Genomic DNA, 25,781 nt, shown 5'->3' on the forward strand with positions numbered 1-25,781 from the left:
CAGCTGTTTCCATGGCTAGAAACAGATTTTGGCAGCCATGGCACAGACTGAGGAGTTCTTTAAAAAAATCGGACCAGAGGAACTGGATTGGGGTGGGGAACAGGGTGGGAGGATTGAGGAAAGGGGAGAATTTTATGCGTTCTAACATTATGCTAAGATCCTTTCCTGTCTCAACCTGTTGGTGCTATTTTCCCAGATAAGGCAGAACCTCGGAACAGAGAGGGTTCACCCACCTTTTACTCCAAGGTCTGCCCGCTGTTCCACTGGCAGGATTAGTTTTCACAAGGAAGAGACCGCTTTCCTAACAAAGCTACCAAACAGTCCCAGAAGGCACTCCAGATGCTGCTGCCTCAGAAATGACAGGTGCTCCTTGCATGATCTACATTTTATGCCAAATGCACAGGAATTCCCCTGTGGCTGCTCCCCCCCACGAGTCTGCCACTTCCTGTGAGTCCTCCCAGATCTGGCCCGGCCCTCCGAGGCCCTTTCCCATTCAACAACCCCCGCACATCTTCTCACCGTCTCGCTTTTCTTGACCCTGTTTATTTAGGTGGGGCTGATCAAGTCGGAGAGAATTCCTGGCTGGGCTCAGCCATGCACGTCCAGCTGAGAGTGACCCATGCTACGTGGGTTTTTGAAAATGACCAGGTCATGTTGAGGGCATTTCACTGAAACCCTGCTCGGAAATGTAGGTGGTCAATGCCTTACAAAGAAGGAGCCGCGTGAAGGAATGAACAGCTCAGTTCGTTGCTATGGCAGTGAAAGAAACTTTACTTGATTGGTGAAAATTTGTCCAAACAAATGCTAGGTGAAGTGTTCATATTTCCTTTGTCTTTTTTTCTTTGTTTTTTTTTTTTTCAATTTGTTGAGCACCACCAGAAGAGGATTAGGGGGCGGGGGTTGATCAGCTCTGGCCAGAATGCTAAATCTCAGTGACTTCCCCGGATTAAATCAGGCTCCAGAAAGACAGCAATTTTCTCATCGCTGCAGTGCCTCGGAAACACTAAAACAGCAAAAGTTCACTGAATGCCTATTTTGGAGCAAAGCTAGAGGGAGATGGAGAGAGATAAAGATGAAAAAGACATAGTCCGTGTCCGAGTCGACAAGCTAATGAGAGAACCAGACATGTAACTATAGACATACAGTGGATCCATGTGTATTACATAATGTGGTCCAGGTGTGGTCCCCTGGGTCCCTGAGACCCTCTTGGGAGTTTGAAAAGTCAAAACTGCTTTCATAATCATACTAAAACATTATTTGTCCTTTTTCCTTCTCCTTCTCTCATGAGTTTCCCCAGCCTACAGGATGTGTAATAATACAAAGCTTAATACATGGATGCTTATGTATTCTTGAGTTAAAAAAGAAATTCTCAGTCAATTTCTAATACATACATGTCAATAGGTAAAACCACATATGCAAAAATTCTTTGAGATCCTCGATGATTTTTAAGATTGTTAAAGGGATCCTGAGACCAAAACTTCTGAGAACCTCTAAGATTGAATGTCATCAACCATCACACAGTGTCCTCATTCTCATTGATGCATTTTATTGATTAAAAATTATGTCATCAGGGACTTCCCTGGCGGTCCAGTGTTTAAGACTCCGCACTTCCACCGCAGGGTGCACCGATTCGGGTTCGATCCCTAGTCGGGGAAGTAAGATCCCTCATGCCACGCAGCCAAAAAAAAAAAGATATAAAAAAAATTATTTCGGGCTTCCCTGGTGGTGCAGTGGTTGAGAATCTGCCTGCCAATGCAGGGGACACGGGTTCGAGCCCTGGTCTGGGAAGATCCCCCATGCCGCGGAGCGACTAGGCCCGTGAGCCACAACTACTGAGCCTGCGCATCTGGAGCCTGTGCTCCGCAAGAAGAGAGGCCGCGATAGTGAGAGGCCCGCGCATCGCGATGAAGAGTGGCCCCCCGCTTGCCGCAACTAGAGAAAGCCCTCACACAGAAACAAAGACCCAACACAGCCAAAAATTTCTTAAAAATAATAAATTAATTAAAAAAAAAAAAACAGACTGCTAGTTAGAGTATATTTTTTTTTTTAATTATTTCATCAAAGTCCATGAAAATTATTTTCTTGGATGCTCTCTCTATACCCCTATTTTCCAACATGATGGCTCTTTGGCCATCTAACTATTAATCTGTTTGCAGGTTTTTTTATGTGTCTGCATTTAAATGTGTCTTTGGGGGCAGCACAACATTGGACTTCATTTTTTAATTCAGCCAACAATGAGCAATAGTTGTGTTTGTTTTATGTTCTGTCACCTACAGTTCCTCCTGCTCATTGTTATTTTTGCTTTCTTTAAATTTATATTTTCTGTAGTGCACTTTAAAATTCTTTTTTTGTGTGTGTCAGGCAATAAACTTCCCTAATCTGTTCATCTTTCTATCATTTTAGCATCATCAGATTTGAAAGTCATTTTTCATTGTTTCCTATATTTTTGCTATTAATAGTATAGTATTAAGAAAATAAAACTTAAATTCCTTTTCCTGTAGAGGTGAAAATGGAGTCTAGTGTATAACATATCTTGGTGGCATAAAGTCCTTTATAAAACTATGCATATAGATCTTGTAGTTCTGACACTATGTAATGTAATTTTCCACTTGATTTTTAAAAAGCATGTTTTCTATTTTGTCCTCCATGAACCTTGAGCTCTATCTAGCCCTCAACTGTTCTCAAATCTGCATTGTTTTCTGGAAGTGAACTTCACAGCTGTGGGCCTTTGTTGACAAATTATTTCATCTCCTCTGGGTCTTAACTTATTTTCCCTTGCTCTGAAGTGAAAATTCAGTGAGTGTTTCCAGATCCTGTACTTAGGGTCATAATTCAATTTCTCTTAATCTTGTGTGAATTCTCCAACCCCCGCCCTCAACCCACATTCCTCCTCCAAAGCACAGGTACCTATTCTTATTGCTATATTTAAATGAGTTTCTTGGCTACACTGGTAACTTGCAGAATTCTGGATTTGCTCTGTGATAGGATAATGTGTATGGTTTGGTTAGTTGTTTTTAAGTTGAAAAACTTAACAATACTATATCTTAAATTCTTTCTTTGAAGATTGATCCTTAATGAATTCTTGCTACAGACATACCAAGGTGGTTATTTCTATATTTCTGTGATAAATTCTAAATTAGTAGGGGTTTCTCCCCCCTGGTCCTTTTACTGTTACTGGATCAATTTTTGGCTGGATGTGGGCTTTTCAGGCTAGCTTTGCTTCAACGATGCTCATTCTTTTTTCTTCTACATCAGATCCCCTCTTCCTACCATCCTCTTCACATTCTTGGTCCTCTGTCGCATTTATAAGACCTACTTTAACAGCTTAATGCCTTTTTTTCTTGGCACTCATTATTTCTTCTTTATTTGCTGTTAAAGTAATAAGTGTACATTCCATTGCACTTGCCTGAGAGTCTTGACCGGTCAGGGGTTTCCCGCCATCTGGGTTCTGGCTGGCTTGCATTCCCCTTTGATGTTGTAATATTGTTCATTGAACTTAAGTGTGGGATTTATAAGGCTTCTTTGCTTTTTTTTTTCCTCCAAAATGTGCACTTTTTTTTTTTTTAAACTAAGCTTATTTTTCTGTTTTGTGCTGTTGTTTTTAATTGCTTCTGACTAGGAGGTGGGGCTGAGAATGAGACTTGCTTGACTTTGGCTCTCTTTGCTATTACTCACACTTCCCCAGAAGCCCCGTGCACACTTTCTCTCTGCCTTTGATATATCACTTTTGAAAGTCCGTTGATTCCTGGAGTAAATGGCATTAAGAGGAAGACGAGCTCAGGGTAGGGATGCTCAGGAATCCAGTCCTGTACAATCATGAGCTTGGCCATCTGGAAGTCTCTTCTTGCTCAATGAAATGGAGTAAACATTGTCCATTATGAAATCCACCACACCGGCTGCCAGGGACAAATGGGATCCCACCCAAAGCCAATCGCTGCTCTGACAGGGAAATTGGCTAGGACTGCCTGAGACTAAACCAGCCTCCCCCATCCCTGATGTCACAATCCAGAGGCCGCTGCCTGCCTAGGAAGTTGTAGAAAGCTCTGTAGGTTCTCTCTGTGTGTCCTACAGGGCTCCTCGGGACAGGTCCCTGTCTGATGGCTTTTATGAAAAAATATCTCCTCCCCATTCTGGGGATCTTCTTGGCCTACTACTACTATTCTGCGAAGGAGGAATTCAGACCAGGTAAGTACCAATGTGTCTAATTTTGGAGGAATAGATTTAAAAACCCAGGGATGGCTAGAGTGTTTCTGAGGATAAAAAGGAGTTCTTGATCCCCAAAGTTGCTGGACAAGAGGGGACCCTGAGGTGAGACTGTGTTTCTACGTCTTCCAGCCACAGGCTGGGTAATAGGGGTGTAGGGAGGGGTAATCATGGCGTTAAAAGATTACCAAATAGTCCATGTTTTATTTGGCATCTTTGATCAAAAGCAGTTTCAGATCTCTTACCAAAAAAATGAGGGTAATTCCAAAATTCACAACTTAGCCAGATAATTGGGCTCTGTGGAGAGATGGATAAGTGGGAAACAAGAAAGAATTCTGGAGTTGATGACTAAATAGAAGTGAGAGAAAATATCTGGAATTTCTCTGAGCACATGTGTTTTGATGACTCTTTGAATTTTATTTCAATTGAGCAACTGGATGAATCCAGAAATGTCTGGAACTCCAGTGTTCTAGCTGAATCTCTTTCCATAGGGCTTTTCAAAAAAGGACAGCAGGAAGGCTTGGTTTTGAGCAACCAAAGCAAACTCCCATTTCAGAGAATGTTTACGGAAGAGTTGATCTGTTCCTTCATTGATTTATGCAATTTGAGATGAGTTGATCTGGGCTCATAACCTTTAGACACTGCTATAAGGCTGTCCACCTCTAAAGTGGGAGGAGGAATGTTGCTTCCAACTACGGTCCTCATTTTCTTTTGGGGTTTCCCAGAGATGCTTCGAGGAAAAAGAGTGATTGTCACAGGGGCCAGCAAGGGGATTGGAAGAGAAATGGCCTATCATCTGGCGAGAATGGGAGCCCATGTGGTAGTGACAGCGAGGTCAGAAGAAGCTCTAAAGAAGGTGAGGGTCCTGTGCCCACAGCCATAGGTACCCTCACGTGCCCAGATGTATTCCTATGTATGCTCACATATACATGCCAACACACAGAACTGGCACACTCAGACATAGATGCATATACACACACACACACGGAGGTTTCAAACACCCAAACATCCACAGGGATATAAAAATAGGCATTTAAGTATTCATTCTCATGCATACATATCTAGACACAAAGTTCTTGGACTCTATCTCTATCTACGAGATAGACATGCCTATTCACACACATTGACACATGGAGTCACAGACATACATATATGTGCTCAGATACCAACATTCCAGTACCTACTCATGAATTCATACTCTGGTACCCATGCAGACACACGCTCTCTTATATACTCAGACTCACAAACCCAAGGATACACAAATAAATATTCACAAACCTAGGGCTACCCACACAGGAACTAGCATCCCTACCAATAATGTGTTCAGAGACATCTGTTTACAGAAACTCATGAGCACAGACTTAAACTCCAGCACAGTGATTTATCCATTTATACCCTATCTTGTTCCAGACAGTACTTCAAACAGGGGACTAATAGTGTGTCAGTTGCATTTAACAACACACACACACACACCCCTACCAAAACAGGGCTGTGAGCAACCTCTCATTTAAACCCCCATTATGTCAGAGACTGCCCCCCCAAAAGTCTGCAGCCAAGATTGACACCATGGCCGCTGTGCCTCTGCAGGTGGTATCCCACTGCCTGGAGCTCGGTGCATCCTCGGCGCACTACGTTGCTGGCACCATGGAGAACATGACCTTCGCAGAGGAATTTGTTGCCAAAGCTGGAAAACTCATGGGTGAGACAGCTTCTCCTCTCTCCTCTTCTGGACTTTGCCCTAGGGATCACCAGGGAGCTTTTGAGACGGGGAGGAGGGGGAGAAGGTATCAACCTCAGATGGCTTCCCTCAACACAGCCGTCTCTTACAGGGGGACTAGACATGCTCATTCTCAACCACATCACCAACACCAACAATCCTATGACTGTATTTATTGATGACATTGACCAAGTGCGCAAAAACATGGAGGTCAACTTCCTGAGTTATGTGGTCCTGAGCGGGGCCGCCATGCCCATGCTGAAGCAGAGCAATGGGAGCATTGTGGTTGTCTCCTCAATAGCTGGTGAGTGGGGCAGGGGCCAGTGTGGAAGGCGGGAGTGGCAGAAGTGCTGGGGATGGTGTTGGGGGCTCTGCAGTGAACATGCATTTTATCAGTTTCCATCCTGAGAAGTAACACAATAGAAACTGGAAGTTGAAATGCTCACAGTGATATTAAAGAAAAGCTGATTAACAGCTTGCCCATAGGCGTGGACAGGCAGATGTACGAATAAGAGCCTTGGGTATGGAAACTCACCGAGAAGCATGCATGCTGAGTAAAAGACACAGTGTTAGGAACAAGTGAGACCATAAAAATGAGGGCTTGTTCAGGGTGGATCTACTACAAGATTCCTGGAAGTAGCGGAGGAAGAGCAGCAGTTCAGAGTGCTTCCCTGAACTCGCCTGGTTGTTTGTGATCAACAAATGGGAGTCCAAAGGGTCATCGAGAGGCTGCTGGAGGGACAGCCTGTCCTGAGTTTCAGGGAGAGACCTGGTCATCACAGATAAACAAGATTTTGCTTCTTCCATGACAAAGAGCTGTAGCTTGGTAACGTTAGTTGATACAAAGGTAGAACTGAGAGGTGCAATGTTTTAACAACATACAGTTGTCTGATAAGTGGGTTGAGCCAAGGCAAAATGAAATGAACAACAAAAACAAACACACCATATTATAACAGACCTGCCTATATTGGGGTGTTCTCCAAAATCTGAACTTGCTACATCAAAAGTCCATTTTAATCCACCAACAGGGTAGGAAGAGAGTGTGTACAGAGAAATATTCATAAAGAGAACTCTGAGTGATCAAGAGAAGTCCCCTATGCTTTGGATGGTGACAGCATTCGAAGTTATCACCAGTGAAAAGCCAGAGAGTTTCCAGCTTGGGGGATTCCTAGGCCCATTTCATTATGGGGCCAGTAGAGAAGTTCCACACGTATTTGTCGATTAGTCAGTTAGAAGGATGTGCATGGAAGATGCAAACACCGGGATCAAAATTAGCCATCTACATGTGTTTCCTAGCAATGTAAAAGCAAATAACCTAGAAGACTTTGTAATTTCTTAAGTACTTCACAAACATTGGTTATTACTGTAACTCAGAACACCATCTATGTTGTAAAGAGTTCTACTTCCAGGACGGGAAAGGCCTGCATAGTGATCAGCGATCGGATAAAAGGGCAGTGTGTCTGTTCTACCCGCCAAACAGGGTGATTGATATGCATCCCTGTGCTTCCTGGACAACACAGACTCCCCCACGCCTCCCCAGACACAGCCTCTCTCTGGGCTGAAAGGAAGGGAGAGCTTCTGGATGCATACTGAGTGAGAGGGTGCTGGGCACATCCCCAAACCATCCTAGGGCATTGGCCAAAACCCTCACATCAGTCATGGTGTAGGTGGCTTTAATGATCTCAGTTGAATAAGTAATATATCCACTCTAGGCAAAGGGGGTTTTACAGCCTTACAACATTACAGCCTAAATGTCCTCAGAAGGAACAGAGTTACTATAGAAATCCAAGGGTGTGATGAAATTCTGATAACCTGTTTCCACACATCTTCTCCACCTACCAAATGTCACCTCATAATTTCTATGGACTCTGGGAGGTAGAAATCTAGCTGGACTACTAACCTTCCTGTCTGTTGTTTGTATAGCCAAAAGTTCAGCCTTTTTGTTTTGAAGCATGTCTGTGAATTGGCAAAGTACAAACACTTTGCTTTCTCTCCCTAACTGAAGAATTTCTCTGCTCTAGGCTCTATTCTTTTTTAAATTGAAGCATAGTTGATTTACATAAGCTATGTTCTTTCAGACAGTCAGCAGATATGTTCCTTAATCCTTCCTCCGTAAAATCTGAATTCCACAAACATGGGACGCTAAACCACAGATTGATCCTAAGGTCAGCCAAAGAGTATTGGGATGGCTTTTTAATAATTCTTTCCAGGGACCGCATTAAGTGGTTTATTGAATTGCAGTAATCAGCAATTGTTTTTATCCCCAGTGCATTTCTAGGTATTGTGTTACATGGAAATCCCATACTTTTAATACGTTCTTTAAAGCCTCAGCTATTTCTTTAGCATCATCAAAGACAGTATGGCTGCCTCTGGGAATTTCCTTACGGTCCACATCCATCCACCACTCAACACTGTTTCTGGCACCTACTGCTCAACTTTCTATGTATATGTTACATCAGTTAGTCTCCCCTCCTTCCTCCACATGCTAGTTTGGATATATTTTGAGCTACTATCACAAAAACCTAAATTTACAATGACTTAAACAAATAGAAATTAATTTTTCTATCATGAAACAGCCTGGGGTAAGCAGTTTAGAGCTGCAATGGGAGTTCTGCCCCATGAATCGTCTAGGAACCTTCTATCACAAAACACCATCCCTGGGTGTTATCCTCACCTGTATGTCCAAGGTGGCTCATTATCATGTCAGAATTCTAGCTAGAGAAAATGGAGAAAGAAGAATACAACTTGAATGTCATATACTTCTGCTACAGCTCATTGCAGTTGTGGACTTTATTCAAGGTGAACGTGTGTCCAGCTGAAAATCAGGGGTTCTATTTCTATAAAAGACACTGATGTTGACAATTAACAGTCGCCCCCATATCACCCATGCATATAAGACCAGAGGCAGTATTCCCTCTAGGCCACCCCCACATGTGTACCTCACACCATACACACACATCCCAGACCCAATCTCTCTCACATTCAAGGTCCATGATGAAAGCAAAACCCCTTGCACTGATGCAGGGGACAGTGGGGCAGGAGAAAGAATGGGAAGAAAATACCTAGATGGTATTTGTGAAACAAACTGAGACAGATAGATTAATACTCCAATTTGCCTGAAAAAAAAAATCACTGGATTGGGCAGAGAACATTTGACAACATCTGGAAAAAGTTTATTTGCCATGAGTCAAAAAGGTTGTCTTAGGTTCAATTTTAGAAAAGGAAAAGTCATTCCATTTTTGAATTCCCTGGTTCTGTGAACCCCATAACTATGGTAGTTACACACATGACAGCTGGACCCAGCATCTAATACTGCTTCTCTGCCCCTTCTTTACTCCCCCTCAGGAGGAGTAAACAGGGACCAACCTGTCAACCCCACCAACAGCCCCACCTTTTTTCCTCTAAGGATCCATTTAACCTCACCTCCTTTGAAGACTTTTTCAGTCCTCACCAGATTCATTTATACGTTTCCTCTTACCTACTACATTTTCCTAAGTTACCTTAGAAACCCTACTTCCTCTCTATTTCTCTTTTTCGGCTTCATTGGTGATACAAATACTAGCAACAACAATTATAGTACAAATGCCAACCACACTGGGCTGGTACAAGTGTAAGGACGGTGATTCGTCTGTATGAAGAAAAATCCAAGTCCTATTTTGAAGTGAAGCTAGACATAATAAAACACTGGGTTTCTTTAAATATTCAAAGTGAAAAACACATCAAAAGGAGTAAAAGAACCTTGCCAATAACCTCTAAATGCTCAGACCTCTCTTTGGAAGCTCCATTAAATGTCTCCAGTTACCTATTCATTTTTCTCCAAGTAAATCTTCTCTTAAAAAGATCAACTTTATATATATATATAATATATATATATTTATAGTTTATAGTTTATAGTTTATAGTTTATAAATTATAGTTTATATTTATATATATATTTATATATAGTTTATATATATATATAAACTTCATATATACTTTATATATAAAGAATATATAAATATATATAAACTTTATATATACTTTATATATATATATAGTTTAAGTCTTATTCAAATGTATTCCTTTCCTGGTTTACTCATTCCCAGCATTGTTTCATACTATTTTTTTATACAAATGTGTAGTATTTCAGGCTCATTATAAGCTGACTAGCCAGAGGAAAATACCTTGTAAGACAATGCTTTTGTGGGAAAACTCAAACCAATGCATGAAGTCACTTGTTGGACCTTAAACTGTTTGTCGGTTGAGGGGTGGCTGTGCAGTCCAAACCTATTTCAAGAATTCTACATTACAAAGAGGAAAAAAGAAACAGATTTCTCAACTACACAGATCAACTAACAGGATTTGGAATATGCAAAATGCTGCTCTGCATAAAGACAAGAATGTACAGGTGGGGCTTCCTGGTGGCACAGTGGTTGAGAATCTGCCTGCCAATGCAGGGGACACGGGTTCAAGCCCTGGTCTGGGAAGATCCCACATGCCGCGGAGCAACTAGGCCCGTGAGCCACAACTACTGAGCCTGCGCGTCTGGAACCTGTGCTCTGCAACAAGAGAGGCCGTGATAGGGAAAGGCCCGTGCACCGCGACGAAGAGTGGCCCCCGCTCGCCACAACTAGAGAAAGCCCTCGCACAGAAACGAAGACCCAACACAGCCAAAAATAAATAAATAATTAATAAATAAATAAATAAAAATTTTTTTTAAAAAAGTCAAAAAGTGCTAGAGCAGGTCTCTGGGTCCTGCTAACAGAGTCACAGATTAAAAAAGAAAAAAAAGAATGTACAGGTGTTAATCTCATCCCCCACCTACACCTCTGGCACCCACTTTTTCCTAAAAGATAGACCAATGCTTAGTGTATGGAAATAACCTGAGTGGGGGGGAGAGGGTGGCAACCAAGGTCTAGGATGCAAAGGAGACTAAGAAATATAGTAGAATGGGGTAGTTTATCCCTCACCCAATTGTCCTAATATTTCTAAGAAAGATGAATCTTTACCCTTAAACCTGATTACCTCAGAAATAATTTTCAGGGACCACAATTTCCAAGGTAAGTGGAAGTGTATGCTTGTCGATACAGGTATTTACGTGATGGGGGAGTGCTGCAGATTTGGACTGTGTGGAGGGGCATGGGGAGAAACACAGGGAGGTGAGGCATGTGTGTGTATAGATTTGGATTGAGATTACTATGTTTTGGTACATTCATTAATGTATGTTAATATATGTATTGCTGTATAAAAACACTCATTGCTATGGGAAAATATTTGTAATAGAAAAATCACGCTACAAAACAGTGTGCTATACTTTTATAAACAAAATATTTATGTATATAAAAAAAACTGGAAGGCAACTGGAGTTAAATGTATATTGGGTGATGGAATTATACAAATTTTCCTTTCTTAAAAATATTTTCCAAGTTGTCTGTACTAAGTATGTAATTAGAAACAAATCTAATAAAAAATGTTAAAACATAAAAAAAAAAAAAGAAGATCAGAGTAAGAATCAACAGCCTGGACATAAAAATTTCAGGAGTCGTTATTACCTAAATTCAAGAGGCTGGGCTCAGGCAGAATCTGGAGGATTGAAACAACTTGATGCACTCGACATTGGAGTTCAGTGTTGTATCTGCCCCCCAGGAGGGGTGACTGGAGATTTTAAAGGGGAAAAGAAGACTCCCTGCTGATGACAGTGACAATTTAGTGCAGGTTGAGAACACTGTAATGCTATCCATGTGACCATTACTCCGTTTACTCCCTTGAAAGGGGTGGGTGGGAAGAGCTTAAGTAGTCATGGCTCCTTAACCCTGCTCGACGATTATTTTTGTTCAAGTACTTTTCTTGACAAAAATATCAGGGTTCTACCATCATCCATGCCTTTACGTTCACTCACCAAGGAGTTTCAAAGGCTTACAAAAAATACACTCTATTTGGAAACACCCAAATAAAAAACTAGGTCTTAAGAAAAGAATATAAAAACACCAAAATTAAACTCAACATAGAAGCTGTGCTTAAGTTTCTAATTTGGCTCTTGAGTTTCTTAACAAAAAGGAAAAAAAAGAAAAAAAAATAGTATCAGTATATAGACAAGATTATATTCAAAAGAAGGAAGCACTGCAGGAAGCAAATAATTTCTGAAATAAACCTCTCATAAAAGATTATAAATTGAAGGCACAAAATAATGGAACTAGCAAGGCCCCTAACAACTTTTTAAAAATGTTTCTGTGATTATAAAAGCTACACATACACACACATTATGAAAATTGGAAAAATGAAGAGAAACACAAAGCTGAAAATAAAGATCATCCATATTCATGCCAATATTTTGGAGAATTTCCTTCTAGGTACATATAGATACAGAACAATTATTTTCCTACTGCCAGATATTTAGGTTATGTTACTGAACCAAACTCAGGTCTGCTCACCTGTCTCACAGCAAAGCCAATCTACTGACACCAGGTTGTGGTGAAGGAATGTACAGCGTTTACTGCAGGTCACCCATGCAAGGAGAACAGGCAGTCCGTGCTCAAAAGACTCAAACTCTTCACTGGCTTTTTTTTTTTTTTTTTTTTTTTTGGCCAGCATGCAGGATCTTAGTTCCCCAACCAGGGATCAAACGTGTTCTTCATTGGCTTTTAGACAAGGGTTTTTAAAGACAGTGTTGGGGAGAGGGTCATAGGATCAGCTTCTTCTGATTGGTTGATTGTGAGGTAACAGGGTGATGTTTCTGAGATCTCAATCATCAGCCTTCTGGTTCCAACAGTCTGGGGTCCAGGAACTTGTGGTCAGCGTGTAGTCATCATCCTCCACCAGAGTGAGGGGCTTAGTTCCTGCAGAACAACTCAAAGATATGCATCAGATTGTTACTTATATCCCTTCAGGAGGAAATAGGAGTCCTGTGACTCTTGTCCTAATCATTAATGGCTTGAGTCTGCACTTTGGAACCTGGGGAAGGCCTAGGCGGTGAAAACTTTTTTCCTACAAACAAGAAATGGGGGACACGGAAGGCCCCAGGAATGCCCCTCAGGGTCATTCTTGGTTTCAATCCCTCCTTTTCTTTGATGCTCCTCAATCTTGAGGGGAACAAGGGTGGGACAAGAAAGGGAATAAAGTTTTGGATAGAAAGATTGTTAACTCAGCAGGGGAACTCAGTTTAAGGGGGACTTGGTTTCAGTTACTCTCAATGTATTTTAAAAATTCTAAACAAGTATCTTGCACATAAATCTGTGGCCTGTTTGATGATTATTTCCTTGATAAGTTCTTAGTACTAGATTTACTGCGTGAAATGATGGAACCAATTCTAAGGTTGTTGGTACATATTTCTGAATTGCTTTATATAAAATGAAAAATAAAGGACCTGACTTTTAAAATATATAAAAATAAAAACCAGTTTAAATGAATATGAGCATCATGTCCCATTCCCACCCTGAGTATACATATGAGTGTTCATCTCACACCTGCTTTTCAGAGTTAACAAAGTTTTCAGCAATTGACAATTTTGTAAGTAAAGGAGAAAGGTGTTCAGTGGTTATAATTTGAATTTCTTTGTTTACTTATGAAATGGAATGTGAGGTCCCTGTCCCCTTGAGAGCAGTAGTGATCTCGGGTGGCCTCGTCCTGCAGCATCTTGAAGCAGGGTTTTGGTTCCCGGCCAATGATTGAGGTTGGGTCTCAGCGGTGAGAGCACTGATTCCTAGCCACTAGACCCGTGATCAGTGACAAGGCCCTGGCCCTACAGCTTTGCAGAAAAAGAATTCCCACAAAGACAGAAAGTAGTGAAACAAGTAAAGTATTTATTAAGAGGAAAAAAGAGTACGTGTGGATAGACACACGGGCAGGCTCAGAGAGAGAGTCATGCAGTTTGAATCACTTTTATGGGGCATTTATTCCAGTTTTCCTTTGGCCAGTCATTCTGATTTGCCTGGTTCAAAGTCCGTATTTGGTATAGCTCAGGATTTTCCCATGTGTGCACGCACATCTCTTAGCCAAGATGGATTCTACCGAAGAGGCCTATGGGTAGTGAGCATTAGTTGGCATCACTGCCTTTTTGCCCTCCAAGGAGCCTTTCTGCACATGTGTAGTCAGGGAAGTCTTCTGACTTCGAGAATGATGAATATGTGGTCTCATCTTCTATCTGGGCAGGTGCCAGCCTCCTCTCTCAATTTTCCTGTTATTCCCATCTCGGAGTATTTGTCCACAAGGAACGAACTCAAACCGTTTGCCCTGGGGGCCCATCTGTCTCTTGCCTTAGTAGTATTCTATTTTTGGTTATACTTATTTCCTTATTTCCTACAACAGCACCTGGAACGTGGTGGATATTTCATAAAAGTCAGGTAATTAATGAATGAATGAATTTTCATGTGTTTATAGGTTATTTATATTTTCTGTTCTGTGAGTTGTTTTTCTATGTCCTTGCCCATTGAGATGTTAGCAAAACTTTTCTAACAATAAGTACAGCAAATCAATGTCACATGCAGCTTCTTGTTGCAAACTTTGACAAAGGTATATTGTTGAGACACAGCTAAATTTAAAGTTAATAAAGTGAAAAGTGAATTTGACATGGTGTGACTATATAGCTTTAGATGGTTGAGCTTGACCCAAGGACGATTCCTCTTGAAATAAGCATTGATTTCAATGAGGAGAAATCCACTTAAGCTACTTCAAAATGAGGACAGGGGATTTCCCCGGCGGTCCAGTGGTTAAGACTCCGCACTTCCACTGCAGGGGGTGTGGGTTTGATCCCTGGTTGGGGGACTAAGATCCCACATGCCACACAGCACAGCCAAAAAATAAAATAAATAATAATAAACATTAAAAAATAAAACCATCTAAAATGTTTAAAAATCTTTTTAAAAAAATGAGGACAGGCTGGGGAGAGAGAGCATCACTTTACACCTGAGAAATATATCCTACAGATAAACTTGCACAAATATTCCCCAAATACGTTCATTCATTTATTCAAAAGATATGAATGGAGGGTCCACTCTGAGCCAGGCACAGTTCCAGATGCCGGCGCTGTGACAAGGCAAGCCCCTGTCACCTTGGAGCCCACATTCCAGTGCAAACCGATTGCCACTGAAGTGTTCGTGGTCATAAAAACACTAAAAACAACCTACATATCCACCACTAGGGACAGGTTTCTAAATGGTTGTGAAATATTACATAAATTTTTATGCATACTGACTATAAAAATCATAAGTTCAAGGAAAAATAATTTAGAGAACAGTATATATAGTATGAGCTCAACTGTGTCTAAAGGAAGGGGCTTTTACCTTTCATTTTATACACTTTGGAACTGCTTATTGTACAACAATCTTGGTATGAATTTTGTTAGAATAACTTTGTTAAAGAAAAGTAAGAGATCAGGTTCTGTATGGTAACCAAAAGCAAAATATTTCACCTCTCAGGATGACTGACTTCAGGACGACAGAGATTTTACTCCATCTCACAAGTAAACAAATAAATTCAAATGACTGAAACTACTAAAACACCAAATTCAAACTATTAAATACCATGGAGCGGGTGGAGGTATTGTTTTTTCTTGTTTGGTTTGGTCTTTTGTTTGCCTACAACATTGTAAATTGTTGCAAACTTTGTTAACCCCACAAAGTAGGTGTGAGATGGTGGGAAAGGGTATAGTTCTTTTATTCATTTTAAGTGGTTTCACTATTGATTTTTAAAAGTCTAGTCCTTCATTTTTCATCTTACCTAAAGCAATCTAGCAATATGCATTCTATATGTAGAATATGAATATTCTATATTCAATATGTAGCCTTAAGTGTTCCCATCATTTTGTTACTGAACTCAGGTTCAGCTGCTCTCCACTCAAAAGCCAATAATTCAAGAGGCAAGTGTCAGTAGAAAGGAAAGTCACTTTACTCAGAAAAGCCAGCAATCTGGGGAGAAGGTGGACTCATGTCCTGAGACCAACTCCAAAGATTCTGCTCAGCCATGACAGTTTTTAAAGGGAAAAAGGGGGTGGGGGGGAGAATCCCAGTGAATCATCGAGGCAGAAGGTTGGGTTCTGCATCATTCTCCATTGCGTGCATGCAGGCTGGCTGACTCTTCAGATGTTATCTTGCCCTCATCATCTGCCTGCAGGATTGCTAAGGGGGTTATTGGGGGTAGAGAGCTAGTCACTCTTTAACCACTTAATTCTCCATTCTTAATTCTTTTAATCTAGGAAAAGAATCAACAGCTTAGGCAAGGCATGGTGTGCATTCAGGAGCACATAAGTCAGAAGATAGTTTAAATTGTCTAGTGATCTCATTCTCATAATTAGGTTCTTTCAAGGTTAGAGGGGAACAGAAATGGGCAAACAGGAAAGAGGCAAAAGAGCTGCTTTCAATTCCCCACTGTCCAACATCATTCCATTTCTATGGGATTAGGAGCAAAGGTCCATCTTCTGTAACTTCTTCATGCTGACATAGGGTGCCGTATTTGCAGAGTTGAAGATGTCAGCATGGGTCTGTAGCATCTCTTTGCTGACAATTTTAATTGCCCACTTACATATACAGGCAGGGCAAGCTATAATTATTTTGATGACCACAAAGATATAGATCATTATAAACAGTAATGTTAATCCCATTCTCTTGGGGCCAGTTCTTGGAATTGTATTAGTCATAGATTTAGTACTGATCAAGATGGAGCAGCTTATGTCATGTCCTCTGGTGGCAGTTATAGTATCTGAAAAACAGCTCAGGAATGTGCATCAGACACTGAATCTGTGACTCTATTGTCCTAATCTTTGACTGCTCGAGCCTGTTCTTTTGTGACTGTAGGAGGCCTGGGAGACTTCAGGTTTCCTACAAACAAGAGGCAGGGGACATAGAGGGGCTCTTGTACTTGGGGTAGTGTGGAGTCTGCAGGGTTCTGCTCGGTTCCAACGTCACCCAGCAAATATAATGTTAAGAATCTGTCAAGGAATAATCATCAGTCCAGTCATAGATATATGCACAAAAACATTTGTTGTAGGATTTTTTCCAATGTGTCTATGCACCTACAAGCAAAGCTACCGATGCTGAAAATAGGCTATGGACATGTGCCTGAAGTCAGATTCCAATTAACGTATGGCAGAGTTGAGTTGATTATATGGGTTTTAAATTATTTAACATTTTTCCATGAAGTTGTCTGGTTCAGGAACTTCCATGTAATAAGTGTATATAATAAATCCTTTACTTCTAGCGTTAGAAAATTAGTCTTTCCGTGTACTCACTAAATAATTAAATGTGAACAATGTTTAAAGAATATTATTTGAAGGGCTGCCAAATTACTGGCCCACACCTGTCTGTCTGTCCCTGGGGAGACAACTGGCCTTGGGGGAACTGCAGCTGGGATATCCCAGAGGTAGCATGGTTAGGTCATACCAGCTTCCCTCAGCACATCTGCTCCTCTTCCTTCTCTCCCTATTAAGCTCTGCTTCATTTGGGACAGAGTTCAATCTGGCTGTTACAGTCCTTTCTCAGCATGAGAGTTCTCAGTGCACTCTTGACTTCAACCCCATTGCCAACATTCTTGGTCTCTCAATTTTCCAACTCTAAACTTCCCCCCAAAGAAGGAGTGTCTAACTGGCTCAGCTGAATTTTATAAGTCAACCCCCCAAATTATTTATGAAGACCAGCCTAGAGAGGTACAGTCATTGACTCAGGTCTAATCAGCAAAGCCATGCTGAGGGAAGGCAAAGTTAGGCTAGAAGCAAGGTAGGCAATGGTAGATATGTCTGAGTTGCTTGCATAGCCTTTGGATAATCTGGCATGGGGTGTCAGAACTAAGAGAAGCAAAGAGGGTATGTGCAAGGGGGCTGCAATGGGGCAGCCCAATGTGGAGTGAAGAGGGCATCTGTGTAGCCTGGCATGGGGGTGTCAGAGCCCAGGTACACTGGAGAAGGCATCCACATAGAGGGCACAGAAGCAACTGAAGAATACTCACATACAGGATCATTAATCAAATAAGTAGTATATATTGAGGATAACAGAAGCTAGTTTCTCACTTTTGGAGTTATAAATATGAAAATAAGAAAATTAGAATGAATCCTGTGATGTTGGATTGGCATTGGAGGTGTTGGTATGAATCAATAGTTTTTAATATACATGGATAGATATGGAAATATAGATATATGTGTCTATATATGAGTGCATATATTCCCTAGTTCTGTCATCTGAGAGGCCCTGGGCCTCTTAGCACCCAGCACTTAGCACCCAGATCTTAGTTTCTAAATACCATTCTCCACTAAAAGAAACCAAGACTTTCTGGAGAAAAGGTTGATTCCAGGACAATGGCCAGAAAGATGAACCTGAAAATCTCGTTGTGGCTGTAAGTAAAAAAAAAAAGGTCATGAAGAACCTAGTGGTAAGACGGGAATAAAGACACAGACCTATTAGAGAATGGACTTGAGGATATGGGGAGGGGGAAGGGTAAGCTGTGACAAAGTGAGAGAGTGGCATGGACATATATACACTACCAAACGTAAAATAGATAGCTAGTGGGAAGCAATCGCATAGCACTGGGAGATCAGCTCGGTGCTTTGTGATCACCCAGAGGGGTGGGATAGGGAGGGTGGGAGGGAGGGAGATGCAAGAGGGAAGAGATATGGGAACATATGTATATGTATAACTGATTCACTTTGTTATAAAGCAGAAACTAACACACCATTGTAAAGCAATTATACTCCAATAAAAATGTTAAAAAAAAAAAAAAAAAAGAACTGCTCAAAGAAAAAGAGGGACACGTTACTAGAACACAGAAACTTCTCATGGGCTCCCACTAGCCAAATCTGGGACAACTGGGACATTCAAATAAATAGTAAAGATAATAACAGATTATAAACCATTACATACAATAAGAATCCATAATGATATAAATAAATACATGAATAAATAAATGGGGAGAGAAGAAGGTTTTCCCATATAATAAAAAGCCAAGTGATAAATATAGAAGGAATAATGAAATTAGTAAAATCACCATATTATAACTGTCATAGTAATCATTTATCCAGGAAGCATAAATCGATGCTAAACCTAGTGGGTAAAAGTTTAATAAGAAACATAGTATTTACATACTCTCAAAGTACCACCCTACCCAACAACAAAAAAACAACCTGATTGGAAAATGGGCAAAGGACTTGAATAGGCACTTCTCCAGAGAAGACATACAAATGACCAACAGGTATATGAAAAATGCTCAACATCACTAATTATTGAAACCACAAGAAGATATCACCTCACAACTGTTAGGATGGCCTATATCAAAAACACAAACAAAAAATAACAACTGTTGACAAGGATGTGAAGAAATTGGAACTCTTGTGCACTGTTGGTGGGAATGTAGAATGGTGCAGCTGCTGCGGAAAATAGATGGAGGTTCCTCCAAAAATTAAAAATAGAATTGCCATATGATCCAGAAATTCCACTCCTGGGTATATACTCAAAAGAATTGAAAGCAGAGTCTTTTATTCTTTTTTCCTTCTTTTTTTAAGTTGAAGTATAGTTGCTTTACAATGTTATATTAGTTTCAGGTGTACAACACAGTGATTCAATATGTTTAGAAGCAGTCTTGAAGAGATATTTGTACCCATACATTCATGGCAGCATTATTCACAATAGCTAAAACATGGAAGCAACCCATTGTCCATCAACAGATAATAGATAAGCAAATTGAATTGTGGTACATATATACAATTCAGCCTTAAAAAGAAAGGAAATTTTGATATATGCTACAACATGGATAAACCCTGAGAACATTATTCTAAGTGAAGTCAGTCACAAAAAGACAAATACTGCATGATTAAACTTATATGAGGTACTGAGAGTAGTCAAGATCATGGAGAGAAAGTAAAATGGTGGTTGCCAGAGACTCAGGGGAGGGGGGAATGGGGAGTTATTGTTTAATAGGTACAGAGTTTCCGTTTTGCAAGATGAAAAGAGCTCTGGAGATAAAAAGTGGTGATAGTTGCACAACAATGTGAATGTCCTTAATGCCACTGAACTGTAGACTTAAAAATGGTTAAAATATTTTTTAAAAAACAAAAAAAAGTACCATCCTACAAAATACTTATTGATTACAGAAGAACAAAAGAGTAATTTTACAGTGGAGAGACCTGACAGACACCACCTGAATCAAATGATCAATGTTACTTAACATCGCCAGTAATGGAATAAATCGAAATCATGTATCATTTTATGGGATACAGTGTGAAAAGAAGATAATTATTTGTATGCTTCTGCCAAAAATATATGCCTGAATCAAATCATAGGAAACAGGGGAATCCAAACTGAGGGACATTCATCTGCAGTGAGCTGGTAAATGTTTACCAACTCGCTCTTTAGAAGAGGAACATTAAGAACTCTGCTTTGTAGCATTTCCATGGTGTAAATAATCTCTTGATAGCCATATCAAGATCAACCTGCTTGCAAAACTCATGAAAATTGCACAACCAGCTCTCATGATCCAGGATAAACCAACTCCAGTACAAAATGACTGGCATACTCTTCGACAGTGTCAAAAAGTCATGAAAGTCAAGGAAATACTAGAGAATGTTCCAGCTTGAAGGAAGCTAAAGAGTCATGACAACTATATGCAACATGTGATCCTCGATTGAATCCTTTGCTATAAAGAATATCATTGGGACATGTGACAAACTTGAATGGGGTCTTTGGACTAGATGAAATGGATACATCAATGTTGATGGAGTAGGTTGAATGGTGGCCTTCAGAAGATATGTCTACATCCAAACTCCCTGAACTTGTGTAGATGACCTTATTTGGAAAAAAAGCCCTTTGCAGGTGTGACTAAGTTAAGGATCTTGCAATATATCATCCAAGATTATCTGGGTGGACCCTAAAACCAATGACATGTGTCCTTATAAGAGACAGAGGAGAAGACAAAGACAGAAGGAAACAAGGAGAGGTCCACATGAAGGTAGAGACAGAGTTTGTAGCTGTAAGGAATGCTGACAGCATTAGAAGCTGGAAGAGGCAAAGGAAGATTCTCCCTCCCCTAGAGCCTTTGGAAAGAGTGCAGCCTTGCCAACACCTTGATTTCAGACTTCTGGTCTTCAGAACTGTGAGAAAATACATTTCTGTTATCTTAAGTCATCCAGCTTATTGTAATGTATTACAGCAGTTCTAAGAAACTAATAAATTACTTTCTTCATTTGGATGGTTATGTAGGAGAATGTAGGGACATGTAGGAAATGCATGCTAACATATTCAGGAGCGATGGGATAGCAGGTCAGCAACTACCTAAATTATAGCAATTACTCTCAAATAGCTCAGGAAGAGGGATGGGTCATTTGTACTATTCTTGCAACTCCTCCATAGATCTGAAATTATTTCAAAAGGAAAAAAATCCCCATCTTAGGGCTCTATTGACTTGGAGGACATGAGGGTGGATTCTGTGGGGCTTTATCTTGGGTTCCTCAGAGATCCCCTGCAGGAGACCCCCTTGGCATGAACAGTGGTCCCTCTAGCTCACTCCTTTAAGTGTCCTCCTCAGCTCCAGGGCTACAATAAATCCAGCCTTCTTGACCCAGTCTACCCACCATCCCTGAGTAGGTGACCCCAAGCCAGTCCCCCTTCACCCTTCCCAGGTCTCTGGGAAGCCTGCTGTGTGTGGATATATTTGATCCCACAATGCACTCAGATTTAGTCTCAAGCTAGAGCAGTTCCAGCCCTGCCTCTTGCCTTTAGATGTCCAGGTGTGTGTCAAATACCAATCCCCAAACTCCAGGGAAACTTGTAAAGGTCTCCAAAAAATCCTCTTGAAGCCCCTCTCATGCTGATTAAGATGAAGGCAATGCAAATGCCTCCCCTGACCCTTGGTGGATGAACCTGACCCTTAGTGGATGAACTGACCTCTGGTAGATGAACACATAGGACACTGACAACTCTCCTCTCTCTAAGCACAACTATCTAGGCTGCATGTGGGAGATGTGGTGATGCTGGTGGAACTGGTTTTGGTCCACCCTTCAACTATGGGGGTTCTTAAAATCTATTCTTTTATTCTTGCCTTGGGAGATGTGCTAAGGCTCTAAGGAGGAGCTACATTTCCCAGGTCCCGTACCTGCACAGAAATGCTCTTGCCAAAGTTGCCTTGTGAAATTTTACAGGTTTTATCTCACCTCTGCAGGATTTTGTGCTGATTCTACACCATACACTCCCTTGTCTTCAGCCAAAATCCTTCCCTGGGTTTCCTCTAGCTGCTCTGACTGCCTGTCTCAGTTCTCTCTTGTTGGTTTCCTCAGGATTCTTTCCCTTGTAAGCCCTTGTGTCTCTTTTCACCCGACATACTCTCCCTGGACAATCCCATCCATTCCCATTATTTCAATTATTATTGGATAATTGTGGGTTGTCTCAATACCTATGACGACACCTCAGGCTACCAAAGCTTGGAGTAAAGAGATGGATTTATCTTTAGCACCCAACTCAACCCAAACAACTAAAGAGTTTAGACCATGAGGGTCCTAGCTGAGAAAAAATATTCTAGGAAGAGCTAGAAAAAAATGGGCAGGACCCAGCCTTTGAGGCCTGATGAACCTCAAGCTGGGGCTTGCTCAATATAGGATGTGGCACATTTTCCTGGGGTCACTCTGAAAGTCTAAGGGCATGCAGGAATGAAGGTTTTCAATCCTGTGCACTTTCTTCTGAGTTCTCAATTAAAGTAGTTTAAAATCTGCCTTTGAAATGGAAATAATTTCAAGATCTCAGCAAAGCAGTTGGGGATGGAGGGTGTGGAGTGGATGAACAAAAGCACCGAGGCCTGCTTTTGACCTCTTCTGCTCAGCTAACAAGCTCCAGCGCACAGCTGATCTGCCAGCTCTCTGGCTCTTGCTGTTTCTACAGTGGCTAAGTCCCTGCGTTTCTGGGACAGAGCTAATTGCAGTCTGTCCCATTTATCACCAAGTCTGCACTCTTTCTTGTCAGATTCCATGTCCCATATTTTCCTTCAGAAAATACGGTCACCATAGCTCCGGTTCTTTGTGGTCTAAAATTTCCCAGAAGATAAATCTCACTGCGGGCTCCATTCTCCCTACATAAACCAAAACTTAACCCTGAGCAAAAGCACTCAGGCTTCTAATCCCTTCACTTGCATGACTGAGTCATGCATATTAGAACAGTTTATTTATTTGTTTGTTTTATTTATTCATTCATTCATTTACTCATTTGATTTAATTAGGTTCATATTCTGGCATATGTTTTTATGAGCAATGGTTGAACAGTGGATCTCATAAGGTGCAATCAGAAAACAAACTTATTCTTTCCTTCAGACCTGTTCTATGGGTGAGTTCTTCTCTGAACCTGGATGTGATTGAGGGCAGATGGCAACACTCTAGGATAATAAAAGATTCTCCAGCTGCTTCCAGTCTCAGGAAAGATCTCACTTCAGTAATTAAAATGTCCATTCATTTGTAATTTAAGTAAAGCTTCTCCCCTCATCAAGCTTGAACCTGTTGTCATAGGAGACCTGGGATAGGAAAGAGACACGTGTTCAACTTTTCCTCCTGTTCCCCATCTCCCTACTCATCAGGCTCCCTCTAGCCTCTCCTATAAAAGGAAAGGGAGAATGCAGGGAAGAAAAGTTCGGGGTAGGAAAGATCTTCCTTGGCTGGTACCCAGCTATTACAGAATCAGTCTCCTCTGGACACAGTGCATGTTGAAAGCTCATGTTCTCTGAACTGGGAGGATGACCACACCTGACTCTTCCACTGGGTACTTTCATGGGTTCTTTGGAGGTCCTTGCTGGGATATTGACAGTTCTTCGTGTGAGCTGGGCAGCAGTTGCTTATGTTATTTCCCTCAGACTCTGAGAATACAGTGGGAGTACAGGCGAATACACTTATCACATAGGGCTGTCCTTTTGGGCAGGACTGGAAATGACTCTAGGAGAGAAGGGATGAGCCCTGGGACAAGACCCGCAGGTTGGCAAGCAGAGTGTGGGCTGGATTTCAGGCCCTCCACAGGGAGAGTTCCCTTACATACGACACAATTTGCACTAGCTCTGCAGTGGCCTTGCCCGTAACCAGTGCCTCTCAGGTTGGGTCAAACCCCAGCCCTTAGTGCCCCTCAAATTCCTGGGGACAAGTTCTCCACGAGGTGCCCTTGAAGCTCCTCTCACAAGGATTAACCCCTTCTTCTTGGAAGCTCACTGAGACGCTGTTCTTTTCCTCTCCCTAACGCCTGTCCTTTCCAACCTCTTCACCTTCGGCCCTTTTTATTCCCTTGGGATGGTTAAGGGTCTACGTGTTGCAAACTAGATTTTATTTTTAGGGTTTTGGGGGGGTTTGTTTGTGTTACCACATCCCACATAAGGTGTACAGGTAGCCTGGAACCTCCCTTCAGAATATGGAGGCTTTTGCCGTTTACTACGTTCTCAGTCTTTGAACCTCAGCTGAAATTAGAGCAGGAAAACTCGTATTTTAACATCCTGTTACATATTATTTATTCCATTTTGACCAGGGCCTCTTAGCTCAAAGATCATTTTTGAAAAACAGAAGTCTGTGTTTTTAGAGGGGTTTTGCCCTTTTCAGCTCTCTGAAACATCGAAATATATTTTACCTAGAGCAGAATGCAAAGGTTTCCTCACACAAGCTAATTAGCATTATGTGGGGAGATGACTAAGAATAGTGCTGTGAAGAGAAAACAGACTTTAACGAAATGCACCAAGATTGTTTGGAATCGTGAGAACCTAGGAGGTTTTTTCCTCTTTCCTCTTTTTTCTATTTTTTGATATATTTCAGCTTTCCTTTAGCGAGCCTAGACTGGTTTACAATCCTTTATCTGCAATTTCAAAATCCAAAAAGCTGTGTGGGGTAAAAGAAAAAACAAAAAACTCTGAAAACCAAGGATTTTTTAAAAATAATTAATTCTATATGCAAGTAAATCCCCTACATACGAACCTTCAAGTTGCAAACTTTCAAAGATGCAAACATGCATTCAAATGTCCGATCACATAAGTTAGTTCACGTGTCTGATGTACATTGCTACGTACATGCATCCTCTACAAGTGGTTGTGCTTTTGTGTACTTTACTGTACAGTACTGTTTATGTGCAACATGAGGAGCTTACTAATGAGGACCTGATGGTATTGAAGGTCCAGAAAAAGGACAAAGAGAGACAAGAGGAAGAAGTAACTGAAGAACCAAAGAGATTCACGATGCAGGAAATGGCAAGGGAGTTTTCCTTATTTGAGGAGGCACTGTTAGTTTTTGAGGCACAGGACCCGAATGTAGAACGGTACTCGAAGGTTGCAGCAGCTGTTCAGAATGCAATCCAGTGCTACTGTGTAATCTATGATGAGAAAAAAAAGAGCTACTACCCAGACATCACTGGATCATTTTTTCAAGGGGGTAGATAGAACTGAATCCACCAAGGAACCAGAACTTGTGCCATCAATGTCAGGCGTGAGTGAAATTGCAACTTGCCCTCCATCTCCTATTGCTGACGATCCTTCAGCTCTACCATCTCTCACCTCCTCTCCCTCTTCCAGTCAATAACTCTTCTTGCCTGTTCACTTGATGCCAGCCCTTGTATGCCAGCTGTTGTATTGTACTACTGTACCATTCAAGGTACTATACTGTAAGATTAAAAATGTTTTCTTTGTTTTTTTGTGTTTGTTTGTTTTTTATGTATTATTTGTGTGAAAAGTATTATAAACCTATTACAGTACAGTACTATATAGCCGATTGTGTTAGTTGGGTACATAGGCTAATTTCGTTGGACTTACGAACAAAGTGGACTTACGAATGTGCTCTCGGAGCAGAACTCGTTTGTATGTAGGGGACTTACTGTAATTAATTTAACTTGAACTAAAGTGAGGCTACTTAAAGCCTTTATCTCTGTGTGAACTTTCAAATATCTTAGTGCAGAAATAATAATGTGTTT

At 41.0% G+C, this 25,781-nt stretch overlaps 1 protein-coding gene and 1 long non-coding RNA gene across 3 annotated transcripts in view; one reads left to right on the forward strand and one right to left on the reverse strand.

The window, feature by feature from the left end:
• The window catches only part of HSD11B1 (hydroxysteroid 11-beta dehydrogenase 1), a 48,449-nt gene that overhangs the window by 11,859 nt on the left and 10,809 nt on the right, over positions 1-25,781 (forward strand). For both annotated transcript variants that reach the window (XM_082400544.1, XM_082400543.1), the window contains exons 2-5: positions 4,072-4,185; positions 4,929-5,059; positions 5,791-5,902; positions 6,033-6,224. In XM_082400544.1, coding sequence (XP_082256670.1) covers positions 4,098-4,185; positions 4,929-5,059; positions 5,791-5,902; positions 6,033-6,224 — 523 coding nt within the window. In that variant the 5' untranslated portion in view covers positions 4,072-4,097. The remainder of the gene's footprint in view (positions 1-4,071; positions 4,186-4,928; positions 5,060-5,790; positions 5,903-6,032; positions 6,225-25,781) is intronic.
• The window catches only part of LOC309632954, a 36,622-nt gene continuing 20,788 nt past the window's right edge, over positions 9,948-25,781 (reverse strand). The window contains exon 3 of the long non-coding RNA XR_014247185.1: positions 9,948-12,734. This is a non-coding gene — a long non-coding RNA (uncharacterized lncRNA). The remainder of the gene's footprint in view (positions 12,735-25,781) is intronic.

The sequence above is a fragment of the Balaenoptera borealis genome (assembly GCF_965194805.1).
Source record: "Balaenoptera borealis genome assembly, chromosome: 1".
Lineage (NCBI taxonomy): Eukaryota > Metazoa > Chordata > Mammalia > Artiodactyla > Balaenopteridae > Balaenoptera > Balaenoptera borealis.